General features: G+C 50.4%; 1 protein-coding gene across 1 annotated transcript in view; it reads left to right on the plus strand.

Moving 5' to 3' along the window:
• The window catches only part of Slco2a1 (solute carrier organic anion transporter family member 2A1), an 80917-nt gene that overhangs the window by 57041 nt on the left and 10733 nt on the right, over positions 1 to 13143 (plus strand). Inside the window, exons 4-11 of the mRNA XM_021172521.3 lie at positions 1632 to 1859; positions 2866 to 2964; positions 3992 to 4128; positions 6283 to 6358; positions 6872 to 7036; positions 8097 to 8286; positions 10668 to 10833; positions 12974 to 13137. Coding sequence (XP_021028180.1) covers positions 1632 to 1859; positions 2866 to 2964; positions 3992 to 4128; positions 6283 to 6358; positions 6872 to 7036; positions 8097 to 8286; positions 10668 to 10833; positions 12974 to 13137 — 1225 coding nt within the window. The remainder of the gene's footprint in view (positions 1 to 1631; positions 1860 to 2865; positions 2965 to 3991; positions 4129 to 6282; positions 6359 to 6871; positions 7037 to 8096; positions 8287 to 10667; positions 10834 to 12973; positions 13138 to 13143) is intronic.

Raw genomic sequence — 13143 nt, forward strand, 5'->3', positions numbered from 1 at the left:
AGGCAGGCTTCACCCACACTACTAGTCAGAGGATGGTGTCTCAGATCGAGGCACATGCCTTCCGTGACCAAGCAGGCACAGGGACAACTCTTTCTTGGCATTATCATTTGATTTCAGATGGCCTTTAAACTATTCTTGAATAGATAACGCACACCACAGGACACTCACTAAAGGCGACCAAGGCCCCTGTCTCCGTTAAAGTCATCTGCATTCTGTGCCACCAATGAGCCTTGGCTAGTGGTTGTAGTAACAGTTTGGTTTGTTGAGAGGGGTACATGTTATGTGGACCAGGCTGTCCTCTAACTTATAATCCTTCTGCCTCAGCTCCTTGAGGTCCGAGATCCCTAGTGAGCCCGACATGCATGGCTTCCCAGAGTACTTGATAGTGTCACACCTGGCCTTCGTCCCTCTGTTTTATCTGAGTCTCTCAGTGGCCATTAAAGGAGCCCTTTTGCTGGAAGTTTGCACATGGGTCTAGTCTAGACCCTGGCATTGAGAATAGGCAGTAATAGGATTCAGCCATAGGAGGCCTGTGTGGACGGGGAATGGGGCATTAGGGAAGGCAGAGCCCCTGCCCCTGCCCTACCAACTATTCCATGGCCCCCACCTTTTCTCTCCAGGGGGCTCAGGGGCCCTCTCGCTCAGGGCCACACCTCTGGGAAGATCCTAAGTAGGAATTAAACTGATTCCATTTGTGTTAATGAAAACCCCACGGAGGAAGGCTGGTGACGTCAGAGGCTTCCATTGGCCAGAATGAAGCAGGAATAAAAGGGATCTGGAAAAGTTTCCCTCAAACCCCTCTAGGCCTTGGAAAGCTGACAACGCTGATTGTTTGGTGTGGGGCAAATTGAAAACAGAGGCACGGATGCAGCTGCCAAGCCTGGCAAAGCCTACAGCCGCAGGAACCACAGTGTCCAAAGGCCATACTGGGATGACTGGAGCCCTCCCAGAAGGGCCTCCAGGGACAGCCTCGCTCCCCAATCTGTAATATGACAAGATCTCCAAATCCCCTTGTTTTCAGAGTCTGCCGTTCTTCTCTTGGTCCCGGCCAAAAGGCCCAAGAAGCATTAAGAGTCTATGATTCTGGGGGGGCTGCCCAGGTGTGGTCAGGTTACTAAATACCTTTGGCAGCAAGTCCTTTGCCATGGTGTGGTGCTGGGAACGTTCAGAAGTGAAGGATCAAGGGGTCAGGATGCAGGGAAGGCCAGAGCCAAGCCCAGCGGTGACATAGTCCTTTGCTGAGGAGAACTCTGGGTTTAGCCTGTGGATCCCCTCTTCCAGATGGGTGGCACTTTCCTCCAGGACTGAAATATGGATCTGCTATGCTCAACCCTTTGCCAGCACCGGAACAGAGGGAGAAATGGTTGTGCCTTCTCCTTCCTGGGCAGAGCTGCTCCTGGTGCAAGAACCGCCGTCCTCCTTGCTCTCGCCTCAGTCTCTGTAGCAAGTCTTCTGCCAGGCAAGCAGTGGACTACTCCTCTAGGACCATGTCCCGTTTTCCTAACCCTGGCCCTCTTTCCCTTCCTCTGGGATATGGAAGAAAGGCTAGAACAAGAGCGGGATCGAAGGACAGATAGATGGTGGAAGTGGGAAGCCAGGCTGATGGTGACTACTGGGCATGCTCATTGCAGGAAACAGCAGCCACTTTCAGACCGACCTCTGTCAGAAACATTTGCCAGACCTGCTCCCCAGTAAGTGCCACAGCACTGTGCCCGATACCCAGAAGGAGACCAGCAGCATGTGGAGCCTGATGGTGGTCGCTCAGCTGCTGGCCGGCGTTGGGACGGTGCCCATTCAGCCATTTGGGATCTCCTATGTGGACGACTTTGCAGAGCCTACCAACTCGCCTCTGTATATCTGTGAGTCTTAAGCTTCAGCCGGGCTGCGAGGGGTGGGGAGTCAGGACCTGGTGCAGCACCTGCTAAAGCTCAAGTGGGGTCTGATTCGCTTCGCCCACAACATGGTGGATGACAAAGACCCATTGTTAATGCCAGTTCTGCTTCCTTCCACTTGGCTGGACCTCAAGTGGCTAACCCAAGTCCCCAGGCTCTTACCTGGAGGACGGCACTAAGATTTTTTGTGTGAGCCTTATGTTTTGAGGTTAGGTGAGCTGATGTAGATCGCCATTTAGCCCTGTTTTGAGCCTTTGGCATCACAGCATGATATTGGGTTCTATCAAGTTCACACTAGAAACCCATGCAATTGAGGTGGTTTTTTTTTTTTTAATGCAACAGCAACAACATAATGCTTTAAGTTTAAATTTGGTATTGAACCATGTTCACAACTGTCCTGGAGACCATGTGGCCTATGGGCCAGGTGTTAGACACTCCGTAGATCCTCAACAAATTATAGGCTCTTCTAGGTGATATACCAATACTCCAAGTTGTGAACAGGTTAGCATGCATGAAGAAGGTAGCAGATGGCCAACTGGTACCTAATCCCTTCCCTTAGAGAGAAAGCCACATCGAGCTTTCTCAGGGTCACAGCCTGCACCTTTGACTCCACGTGCACCCGTCAGAGCCACCAGCACCGTGCACACACAACACTGTAACTATAACACACCCTGGACTGGCACTTAAGAAGACAAAAAAGATACCATTGAGGAAAGTTCATTCCAGGCCAGCAGATCTCTCTGGCAGGTGCAGAGCCGCAGGCTTGGTTCTGCAAGCCTTGGCATCCGGCCCTTCCTTATCTGCAGGAGCTGTAATAGGCTCGGGCTTCAGGAGGAGTTACAGGTATGGGCTTGTTAGTCCCAGGGGACAGCGAGTGGCACCTTAGGAATCTCCTTCAGTCTGGGAGACTAGGGATGCTGAACTTCCCCCAATGCCCCTCACTCGGCTTTTTATCCCTTGCTTTAATGTCCAGCCATCTTATTTGCTATCGCCGTGTTTGGTCCGGCTTTCGGGTACCTGCTGGGCTCAGTCATGCTGAGGATCTTCGTGGACTACGGCAGAGTGGACACGGGTGCGTATGCAGAGGACACTCATTCTTATCACCCCCTTTACTGATGCTTCTGGTTTAGCTCCTCCCTTGTGGCTGCCCATAGAGAGCAGCGATGGAGCTCTCAGCCCACGTGGGGCCCTGCCCAGGGGTGCCTGTCACTGAGTGACTGGACACTATTTTGCTACTTTCTTCCTCCTTCTGTGTCCATGTCTGATGTCAAGGAACACAGAGGGGGCTGGAGCACAGTGGGACAGATTTCAGGGGATCATTGCTGTTTGGAGAACAGGCAACCCACTTTGTTGATGGCGATGTCCTCTGGCTCCTAAGAATTATGGAACTTCCTTTCTTAGAGCTCCTCAAAAGTAAAGTGTAGCCGGGCGTGGTGGCGCATGCCTTTTATCCCAGCACTTGGGAGGCAGAGGCAGGCGGATTTCTGAGTTCAAGGCCAGCCTGGTCTACAAAGTGTGTTCCAGGACAGCTAGGGCTACACAGAGACACCCTGTCTCGAAAAAGCAAAAAAACCAACCAAACAACAACAGTAAAGTGTACTCAAGCTCAGTGGTTAAGAGTGCAGGTTAAGAGTGGTTAGGATGCCAGGGACACAGGTTTGAAATTGACTAATGGACAAGGGATTTGGTCTCCTGATCAGTTAGAGGAAGTCAGATGTGTGTAAGTCTTCCGTTACCGGGATGCTAGAAGAGCCTGTAGGATGGTGGCGGCAAAGTGTGTAGTAGTGTGTGAACCATGTCAGCCCTCTGGAGACCAGATCATTTCACCAATTATTCCTGCCAAGAGCTAGAGAGGAAACACAACAGTGGGAGGGTTAGCATTTGCCTTCTGTGCAGAGACTGGGGTGCTCTGGGAAGACCAGAAAAGCCTGGAGAGGGAGAGTTGTACAGATCAGGGTCCGTCCTGCATCGTAGTCTTCCCACCATTGTGGGAAGAAAGTCAGCAAAACACCCCCCTGAGCCAGATTTCCCTTTCGAGTCAGATCAGAGAGATCGGGCATTCAGCCAACAGACACTTCTATTCCTCGGTTTCTTCTCAGCTACAGTGAACCTGAGCCCAGGTGACCCTCGGTGGATCGGAGCCTGGTGGCTGGGCCTGCTCATCTCCTCAGGCTTCTTGATCGTCACCTCTTTGCCCTTTTTCTTCTTTCCCCGAGCAATGTCCAGAGGAGCAGAGGTAAGTTTCCCAAAGCCTAGGACTCCATGGATGTAGCCGCATAAGCAATGGACACGGGCTTGGAAAAGAAACAGCTGGGAAGCTGCAGTGGCCTTGGCAAACTGGGGGAAATGAAAAGAGGTCTTAGGAATTAGGGTTCATCAGAGACTGAGAAGAGGTATCTCTCAGCGTCTTCCCATCGTGCTGTCATCTCGAAGACCGGAGGGTTGCAAGGAACATAGTTTGGAAATTCCCCGAGTTCATCTAAGCTGGGCTAAAGAGTCAAGAAACAATTCACAGTGCACAATGGGATGTGGAGACAGGGAGACAACTGAATCCTTAGAAAGCCGGTCATGCAAACCTCTTCTTTTTTAAAAAAAAGCCAAGCATGGTGGTATATAATTGCAATCCCAGAGCTGGGGGAGGGCAGATAAATGCAAGTATTCCCTAAGGCTTGATAGCCAGACAGCCTAGGTGGGGAGTTCCAGGCTACTTAAAGACCTCTTTAAAAATCAATATGGGGGCTGGAGAGATGGCTCAGTGGTTAAGAGCACTGACTGCTCTTCCAGAGATCCTGAGTTCAACCACAGCAACCACATGGTGGCTCACAGCCATCTGTAATGGGATCTGATGCCCTCTTCTGGTGTGTCTGAACACAGCTATAACTATATATTCTTTAAAAAAAAAAATCAAGATGCGTGGTGCCAGAAGGATGACACCCAAGGAGGTTGACCCATGGCCTCCACATGGACACACACATGCGTGCACACATGTGGACACACACACACACACAAGCTGAGCAGATTGTGAGGCACAGTTAACTTGGACATTTAATAGAGTTTACTAAGGTTTGAGCCTGAACACCTGGTGAGAAGGGGACGTCCACTCAAGGTGTGAGTGAGGGTGTGGGGCAAGGATGGGCTGAGAAGGAACGTGTCTGGGGCAGGGTTGTGTCTGCTAGGGAAAGGAACCTGAAAGATGAGTCTAGGAAGCAGCAGAGAGGAGGTTGGGCGGAGCCTTTATGTTACACTAAAGGGTCTAACGTTTTCTCCTGTGGTTTCTGGGCACTGCGGGGGACTGTGTGGTCACCTAGTGACAATATGGCAGTTGGCTGAGATTGGAGCTTATGAAAGAATGAAGACTGGAGACCTAAGAGGCTCAAGAGAAAGAAGGAAAACACAGTTGAGGGTCAGGGCAGTGGCCATCAGAGAGATGGGACAAAGTCCTGCCTGGAGCGGTAGTGCACAGACTTGGCTGTGGATAGGGTTGGAGCTGCTGTTTTGTGCCTACGACTTAAGACAGAAAGGGCCCCACTGTGGGAAATGGAGCTGTGAGCAGAGGTCCAAAGCTTATCCTGGGGAAGCATTTAAGAGGTTACGGGTGTATTTTGATAGGCTAAGAGTTGGACAGCTCTGAGCTTGAAGACTGTTCCACTCGTAAAATTGTTGAATGATGCTAGGCAAGTTGCTTTGTTTTTAAGCTTCCTTTCTTGTAAAGTTCTTGGGAGTAATTAAAGAATCTGTCTGGGAAGGAAGTTGTGAGGGAAGAGGCGATGGATGGAGAGTAATGGGCATGTTGCCCAGAGCAGGAGTGCTCAGTTAATGGGAGCATCAAAAAATGCTTATGGTAAAGCCCTGGCCTCTGTCTATGCAGTGGCTTGGAGAGAGCCGAGGCCTCTGACTGGAGCAGCTAGCTTCAGAGACTGGCGAGGGTACTGAGGTAATGTGCCCAGAATGATTAAAACAGAACCTAGGGTAGGGGTTTCTTCTGGACTGAGTAGAAAGCAGGGACCCAGAGAGGACACAGAAAGGGGGAGCTGAGAACTGCAGACATCGTAGATCCCTGTGTTCTAGAAGCTAGCCATCTCCGGGATCTGCATATGGGACACAGTGTAGTCATAACGCAGACAAGGGTAGGGTCCAGGATGATGCTTTTGGCATCAGTCATGGGAAAGTCAGATGAAATAATATGCCCATAGGTACTGTGGGAGGCATTGGCACAGATTCACCCTGGCCTCCTGCCAAGGCACCAGGCTCCTGAAAAACACAGGTGGTATCTGCTTCAAGAGAGCATCCTGCAGATGCCCCCTACCCCACATACATGTGTGGTCCTTGAGCCGCTGAGTCAAGGGGCTCAAGGACGGGCCATTAACATCGCCATGTTTGCTACCTTCAGAGGTCTGTTATCGCAGAGGAGACCATGAAGATGGAGGAAGACAAGTCAAGAGGCTCCCTGATGGATTTCATTAAACGTAACTGAGCGCCCCAGCAGCCTCGGGTGGGCTGGTTCTGGGAGGCAGCAAGCCAGGTACAGGGTAAAGGGCAGCAAGAGACAATAAGTAAGGCACGTGACTGCCTCGCCTCCCTTCAGTTCGGAGGGATCCTGCCAAGGACCCTGGTGACCGGTTCTTTACAGGAACCAGTAAATCCCACTTCAGGCAGAGCCAGTCACCCCTTCCCAAGTCTCCCCTTTTGCTCTCTCTCTCTCTCTCTTCCTAGAGTGGTGGCAGTTGTGGGAGGAGACCTTCTCCAGGGTGAGCAGTGTTTCTATTTACCCACCACCAGCATCCTCTTAGTCAGACCACAAGCGTGGTGAGCAGGAATCCAAGGATCCTGGGCTGACTGCTGGGAGTCTGGGTGTCTCTGATTCTGCCCCGAGGAAGAGAGGATGCTGTCCTTGTGGATGAGTCAGGGTGACGGCAAGGCTCTAGGAAGCCTGTGATGCTCTTGCCAAGACCTGCCTCCTGACAGCTGTTTGCCCGCAGGGTTCCCCCGCATCTTCCTGAGGCTGCTGATGAACCCACTCTTCATGCTGGTGGTCCTGAGCCAGTGCACCTTCTCCTCAGTCATTGCTGGCCTCTCCACGTTCCTCAACAAGTTCCTGGAGAAGCAATACGGTGCCTCGGCAGCCTATGCCAACTTACTCATTGGTGTGTCAGAGGGCACTGCAGGGCCTGGGTGGCGCCCTAGGGAGGAACTGGGTACTGTACAGTCCATCCAGAGATAACTGAGGGCCAGACCGGATGCTGGCAGGAGACAGGAGGGCTTGCCGGATAGAAAGAATTTTAAGAGCATTTTTCCTGGTTGGCGATCTAGAGTGATTTTGGCAGGATTCTGAGACTCCTATTCTATTTAGGAGTGGGTGGAGACTAGGGGCTGCCTTCCTTCCCATCAAGAGGGTAGGAAGCTGATATCCTCCCAACTGACCTTATGGGGGTAACAGAGGAGAGAGGGAACATGGAGCTTGAGATATACATAACACCTCTTAGGAGTTGCCTTCTCCAGGAACTTGAGTCTCGACCCTGTGACACGTCAGCCTCCTTTACCCAATGACAGTGCAGATGCTTGGCCCCCACCCACCAAGACTATTGAACCCAGATTCTGTGGTGGGGGTGCTCGTACTTCTTGCAGTAGATGCTAAGAACCACTAATGGGGGTTCCACCAAGTGCCTAGATGAATAACTGGGCCCCGTCTATAGGTGAATTTGACCAAAGATTTGACAAGATAATCAGGGCATGAGATCTGGGGTGACTTCCCTGTCTGCGCTGAAGTCCTGTGTAGACTTTAGGAATGCTATCATTTCTCCAGCCTTCAGTGTTGGATCAGGGTATCGCCACCCAAGAACGATCTACTTGCTTATTGCTGTCATTGTCCTCTTGTTTTCAATCTTGTTTCTTCGAAACAAGTCCTAGAATAGCCCAGGCTGACTCTGAACTTGCTAGGTAGCTGAGGATCACCTGGAATTCCTGATCCCCCTGTCTCCACTTCCCAAGTGCTGGGTTATAGGTGTCAGAAGTTGACTGCCTCTTTGCTCTTTGAGGCTTGCCAACCCTCTAGTAAAGCAAATTCTCAGGATGTACCCAGCAATCACCCAACGGTTAGTGATATTCAGTACTCACCCACATTTTCTTTACAAGGCTGTGCTCCTTCCCGGTGGTTCAGCTCAAGGCTCCCAGGCTGTGCATCCAGCCCCTCTCCTTCTCACCTAGGTGCTGTGAACCTTCCAGCTGCGGCCTTGGGGATGCTGTTTGGAGGAATCCTCATGAAGCGTTTTGTTTTCCCTCTGCAAACCATCCCCCGAGTAGCTGCCACCATCATGACCATCTCCATAATCCTATGTGCCCCTCTCTTCTTTATGGGATGTTCCACACCCGCCGTGGCTGAGGTCTACCCTCCCAGGTAATGGACAGCCGGAATCCAGCCACTGTATGTCTCTCTTCTCTGCCTTTTACCTCCTCCGTCCTGCCCATTTGATCTGATGTCTCACATGGTGACACAGGAAGCCAGGTCTCAAATAGTGTGTTCCATTATGAGATGAGATCGGCCAGCCATTGGGGTTGGGCTTAGGGTTTGGTTTTGTAAGAAGCCACAGAAGCTAGCCAGCTTAGTGTCTGGATGAGCCTAAGCCGTAGAAGCCAGGAAATAAGCAATGGTTAATGCCAGCTCTGAACCAGCTAGAGCTAGAGTCTCACTGAGATGTCTAAGAAAGAGAAGAGACTTGAAAAGGTTTAGAGATGAACAATTAAAATGGCGACACACTGTAAAAAGAAAAGAAAACAAGGGCTGCAGAGGCAGGGGCAGGTCAAAGGACCGGTCTGCTTGCTTAAAGCAGCGTGAGACATAAGCTTAGGGCAAGCTTTATCTTCAGAAAGAGTGTTACAACCCCATGAGCAAGGAATAGGCCACTCTCCCTTCCTCCCCCCTTCCCCACAAACCCACCCCAGGTAACCACCTTGAAACGTTTTCTTTTTTTGAAAGGAAAACATATTTTGTTTATTTATATTTCAAATGTTATCCCCTTTCCTAGTTTCACCCCCTCCTGGAAACCCCTAACCTATCCCCCCGCCCCTTGTTTCTGTGAGGATGTTCATAAGGGAAATTGGTCTGAAGTTCTCTTTCTTTGTTTGGTCTTCAAGTGGTTTAGGTATAAGAGTAATTGTGGCTTCACAGAATGAATTAGGTAGTGTTCCTTCTGTTTCTATTTTGTGGAATAGTTTGAAGAGTATTGGTCTTGGGTCTTCTTTGATGGTCTGATAGCATTCTCCACTAAACCTATCTGGTCCTGGGCTTTTTTTTGGTTGGGAGACTATTAATGACTGCTTCTATTTCTTTAGGGGTTATGGGACTGTTTAGATGGTTTATCTGATCCTGTTTTAACTTTGGCACCTAGTATCTGTCTAGAAAATTGTCCATTTCATCCAGATTTTCCAATTTTGTTGAGTATAAGCTTTTGTAGTAAGATCTGATGATTTTTTGATTTCCATGTCTCCTTTTTCATTTCTGATTTTATTAATTTGGATACTGTCTCTGTGCCCTGTGGTTAGTCTGGCTAAGGGTTTATCTGTCTTGTTGATTTTCTCAAAGAACCAGCTCCTGGTGTTGTTGATTCTTTGAATAGTTCTTTTTGTTTCCATTTGGTTGATTTCAGCCCTGAGTTTGATTATTTCCTGCCGTCTACTCCTCTTGGGTGTATTTGCTTCTTTTTGTTCTAGAGCTTTCAGGTGTGCTGTCATTGAAACTTTTTCTTGAGAACTTTGCCTAAAACATTTGCAAGATTTGGAGACTCAGAACCTTTTAACCCCAGCATAGTCTCTTTCTCATGGAGAGCAACATCTCCAAATACAGCAACAGCATCAGGCAAAAGCATAGTGTGGTATGACCCCCTCTGTAGCTGACAGATGAGGGAGGAAAGCAGAACAAAAGAGGGGAACATTGCCTCGAGTGAGGGGGTGAGGAACTCACCACTGTTCTGAAGGCTGAAGAGAAGCTGGGGACCCAGAGAAGCTGGGACCCAGAGAAGCCTGAAAGCTTGGGGGCCTTAAGGTGGTTTTCACTGGGAGTTTGATCCCACCTCTGTCACCTGCCTGGCCTGAGTTCTAGATATGACACTCTTCGTTGCTCTGAGGAAGTTATCCGTAAACAAAAAGGCCCTTCCATTGTGATGGTCCATAAATGCCAATATCCACTGCTACTGTTTATCAATGCACTACTCAGCCATCAGAACTTCCCCAAAGAAGATCAGTAAGAACAGCCATCGAAATCCACTTCGATGAAGTTCTGGCCCAGGATAGGGAGGCGAATGGACAGACCCAGATCAGTGAATCCATTTGTCTCAGGAGATGAACAGTCTATAAAAACCTCAGTGGCCTCCAAAGGTCTCAGCCAGCACCAAGCTGGGCCATAAGAGAAGGCAAATGTTACTAATGACTTCACTGTAGCATAGACCACTTCCTTCAACAGAGCCTCAGGCTATCAGTCATTTTAACTCTGACAGTGGCATGGGGGGCAGGGGTGTTCTGGCTAGACCTTTACAACTGAGTAATAGGTGGGTTTGGACTCCAAGGGTCAGGAGAATGGAGAGGGTCATGATGTCCAAACCGTGGCAGACTCACAGCCGGCTCCCACCGGCTCCATTCAGATCCTGGGACAGCATTGGCCAAAGACAAACGAGGGTATACAGTCACATCAGCCAGGCCGGGAGCTCGTGCTGGGCTGGACTGTGGTGCTGTTTCTTGGTCTTGCTTTGTTTGATTCTCCTCTCTTCCTGTCTCGCCTGGCAGCACACCAAGTTCTATACATCCGCAGCCTCCCGCCTGCCGCAGGGACTGCCTGTGCCCAGATTCCGTCTTCCACCCCGTCTGCGGAGACAATGGAGTGGAGTACCTCTCCCCCTGCCACGCTGGCTGCAGCAGCCTCAACATGAGCTCAGCAGCTTCTAAGCAACCGGTAAGGACGACAACGAAGGGGGTCACAGGGGCCAATGGAACCACATGGAGCTTTGGGGCTCAGTGTGTCACTCAAAAAACGTTCCTTGGCGGTCAGTATCAGCGTCTTAGCCCCCTCCACCCTCTCTCATCCTTCCCTGCCCCGGGGTCATGACCAGATGCCCACAGCCCAAAGTCAGTTAAAGATTGGCCGGAGACCAACGAGTTCATTCTTGGGAACTTGGCAAAACAACGGAAACAAGTCTGAGCAGTCACTCTCAGCGGAGACTTGTGACTGATACTGATGGCTCTCTGTGGGGGGAAACTTCTGGGTTCTGGGTTCAGGCCATATTACAGAGTCACATGGGCTGGGAGCAGATAGAGGGTCCCCTGTGACTTGGACCTTAGAGGCCAGTGCTGGGAGCAGTAGTCGTTTCAAGCCCTCCTCTCCCAGGAGTGCCACAGAGTTGGCCTGAAGCCGTGAAATTAAGCTCAAATCTAGGGTTAGAAATAAAAGCTCTCTTCACCTGGTGTTCAAGGCCATGTGTCTCCTTCTTAGACCTAGACCTATGGGGACTTGTCCGACAATATATGAGGACAGTGACCCCAGGCCTTCTGGGATCAGGCAACAGCAAATACCTCCTCTAGGTTTGTCTCTTAGTCAGAAATCCGTGTGTGCAGCCACCATGTTGACCAAAAACCCTGGTCTCACATTTTGCATCCAGTCCGATAAATGCACACAATAAATGCTGAGAGACTTCCTGAGGTGACTTACACTTGAGCAAAGACCAGAAGAATCCTATGGAAATGTGGAAACCCATTGCACTCGAGGGAAGGGCAGGTGCCAGTGCACGGGAGAAGCTGAGGAAAGGCCTGGTCGGCGCTAAGCGACAAGTGTCACAGCTATTGGGACAAGGGACCGACAGGCCCAGAGCTGGGCAGGGCCAGGCAAGCCAGGCTTAGGAGGTAGATTATTCCCCCTCTTAACTCCCTCCGATGAGAACAATGGGACGTCTATGTCATTACTATAGGATGCCCCCATAGGAAGAATGCACCTGTGTGTCGGCCATGTGTGTTGGCCATGGGCCAGGCTAGCCCCCACTTACCACCTCTTGCAAGGTCACAGGAAAAAGCTTCTCCCCCATCCCTCACTATGGGCAAAGGCCCTTGGCTCTCAGGTAGAGAAGGGTAAGGAGCTAAGACAAGATGGCCCCTTAGTTTGCCTCTTAACTGGAAGAGTGGTGGCTTCTGTGGTTTTCTTATCTTTATTTACTCTCCGCTGACTCATCTACTTCCAGAAATAATCTTGACAAGCTTCCAATAACAGCACAAGTACATCAAGATAAAAATCCATTACCATGATAGCAAGGGAAAAAATAATAAATTATAAGGGGCATAAAGTCTTGGTATTTTAAGATCCAGATTGCGGGAGGTTATGGCAATATCGTGTGTTAGGAACTTCTGAGCTTGAGGGCCACAGTCCCACTGACTGACAGAGGGAGGCCTCCTAGCTCATTAGTTGGCACAGCCCCATAACAGCTCTGACACCAACGACATCATAGTCTGGGCCATCAGCCACTGCAAGGAGGGAAGGCAAAGATGACCAGATGAGCAGTGGCCGCCAAATGAGTCTAACAGCAGTGTTGAGCCACATAGAATTATGGTGAGGCAGGGTCCTCTTCTGGGGGCTCCTCTTAGGTCAAAGAACACCTCTTCAGTGGGGAGTGCTACAGAGCATTCAAGAGACTGTTATTGTTTCCTCTACTCCCAGAATATACCTCCTCCCATAACAACTTGCACAACCACTAGAGCGGGCTGGACCGGGAGGAGAGCTCCCCGGCTCCAGGCGCTGAGCTGATGAGGGTGCTTTGCCTGGTGGTGGGATCTTGGACAGTCAGATGTTGGAAGACTGCAGGAGTTCATCCTATGCTAGACTCTTGGTGAAGACCATTTCTAAATGTCCCCAAAGTGAAAGAGGCAGGACCCCACGGGGCACTCTAAAACCCTCATCTGACCTCTTTAGTCTTTGAATCCTAGATTTTCCTCCATCCCTGGAGGGCTGAAGGGAGGGCAGAGGGATTCGTTCATATTGGAGGGAAGCAATGTGGATGTGTGAAACATACAGAGGTTAAATCATGACGTGGCCCCTCCTGTTCTTCAAGATCTATTTGAACTGCAGCTGTGTGACTGGAGGATCTGCATCGGCCAAGACAGGCTCATGTCCTACATCCTGTGCACAGCTGCTGCTCCCGTCCATCTTCCTCATCTCCTTTGTGGCGCTCATTGCCTGCGTCTCCCACAACCCCCTCTACATGATGGTCCTACGGTGAGT

Source organism: Mus caroli, unplaced genomic scaffold (assembly GCF_978045245.1).
Source record: "Mus caroli unplaced genomic scaffold, Mus_caroli_1 scaffold_11, whole genome shotgun sequence".
In the NCBI taxonomy this organism is placed as follows: domain Eukaryota; kingdom Metazoa; phylum Chordata; class Mammalia; order Rodentia; family Muridae; genus Mus; species Mus caroli.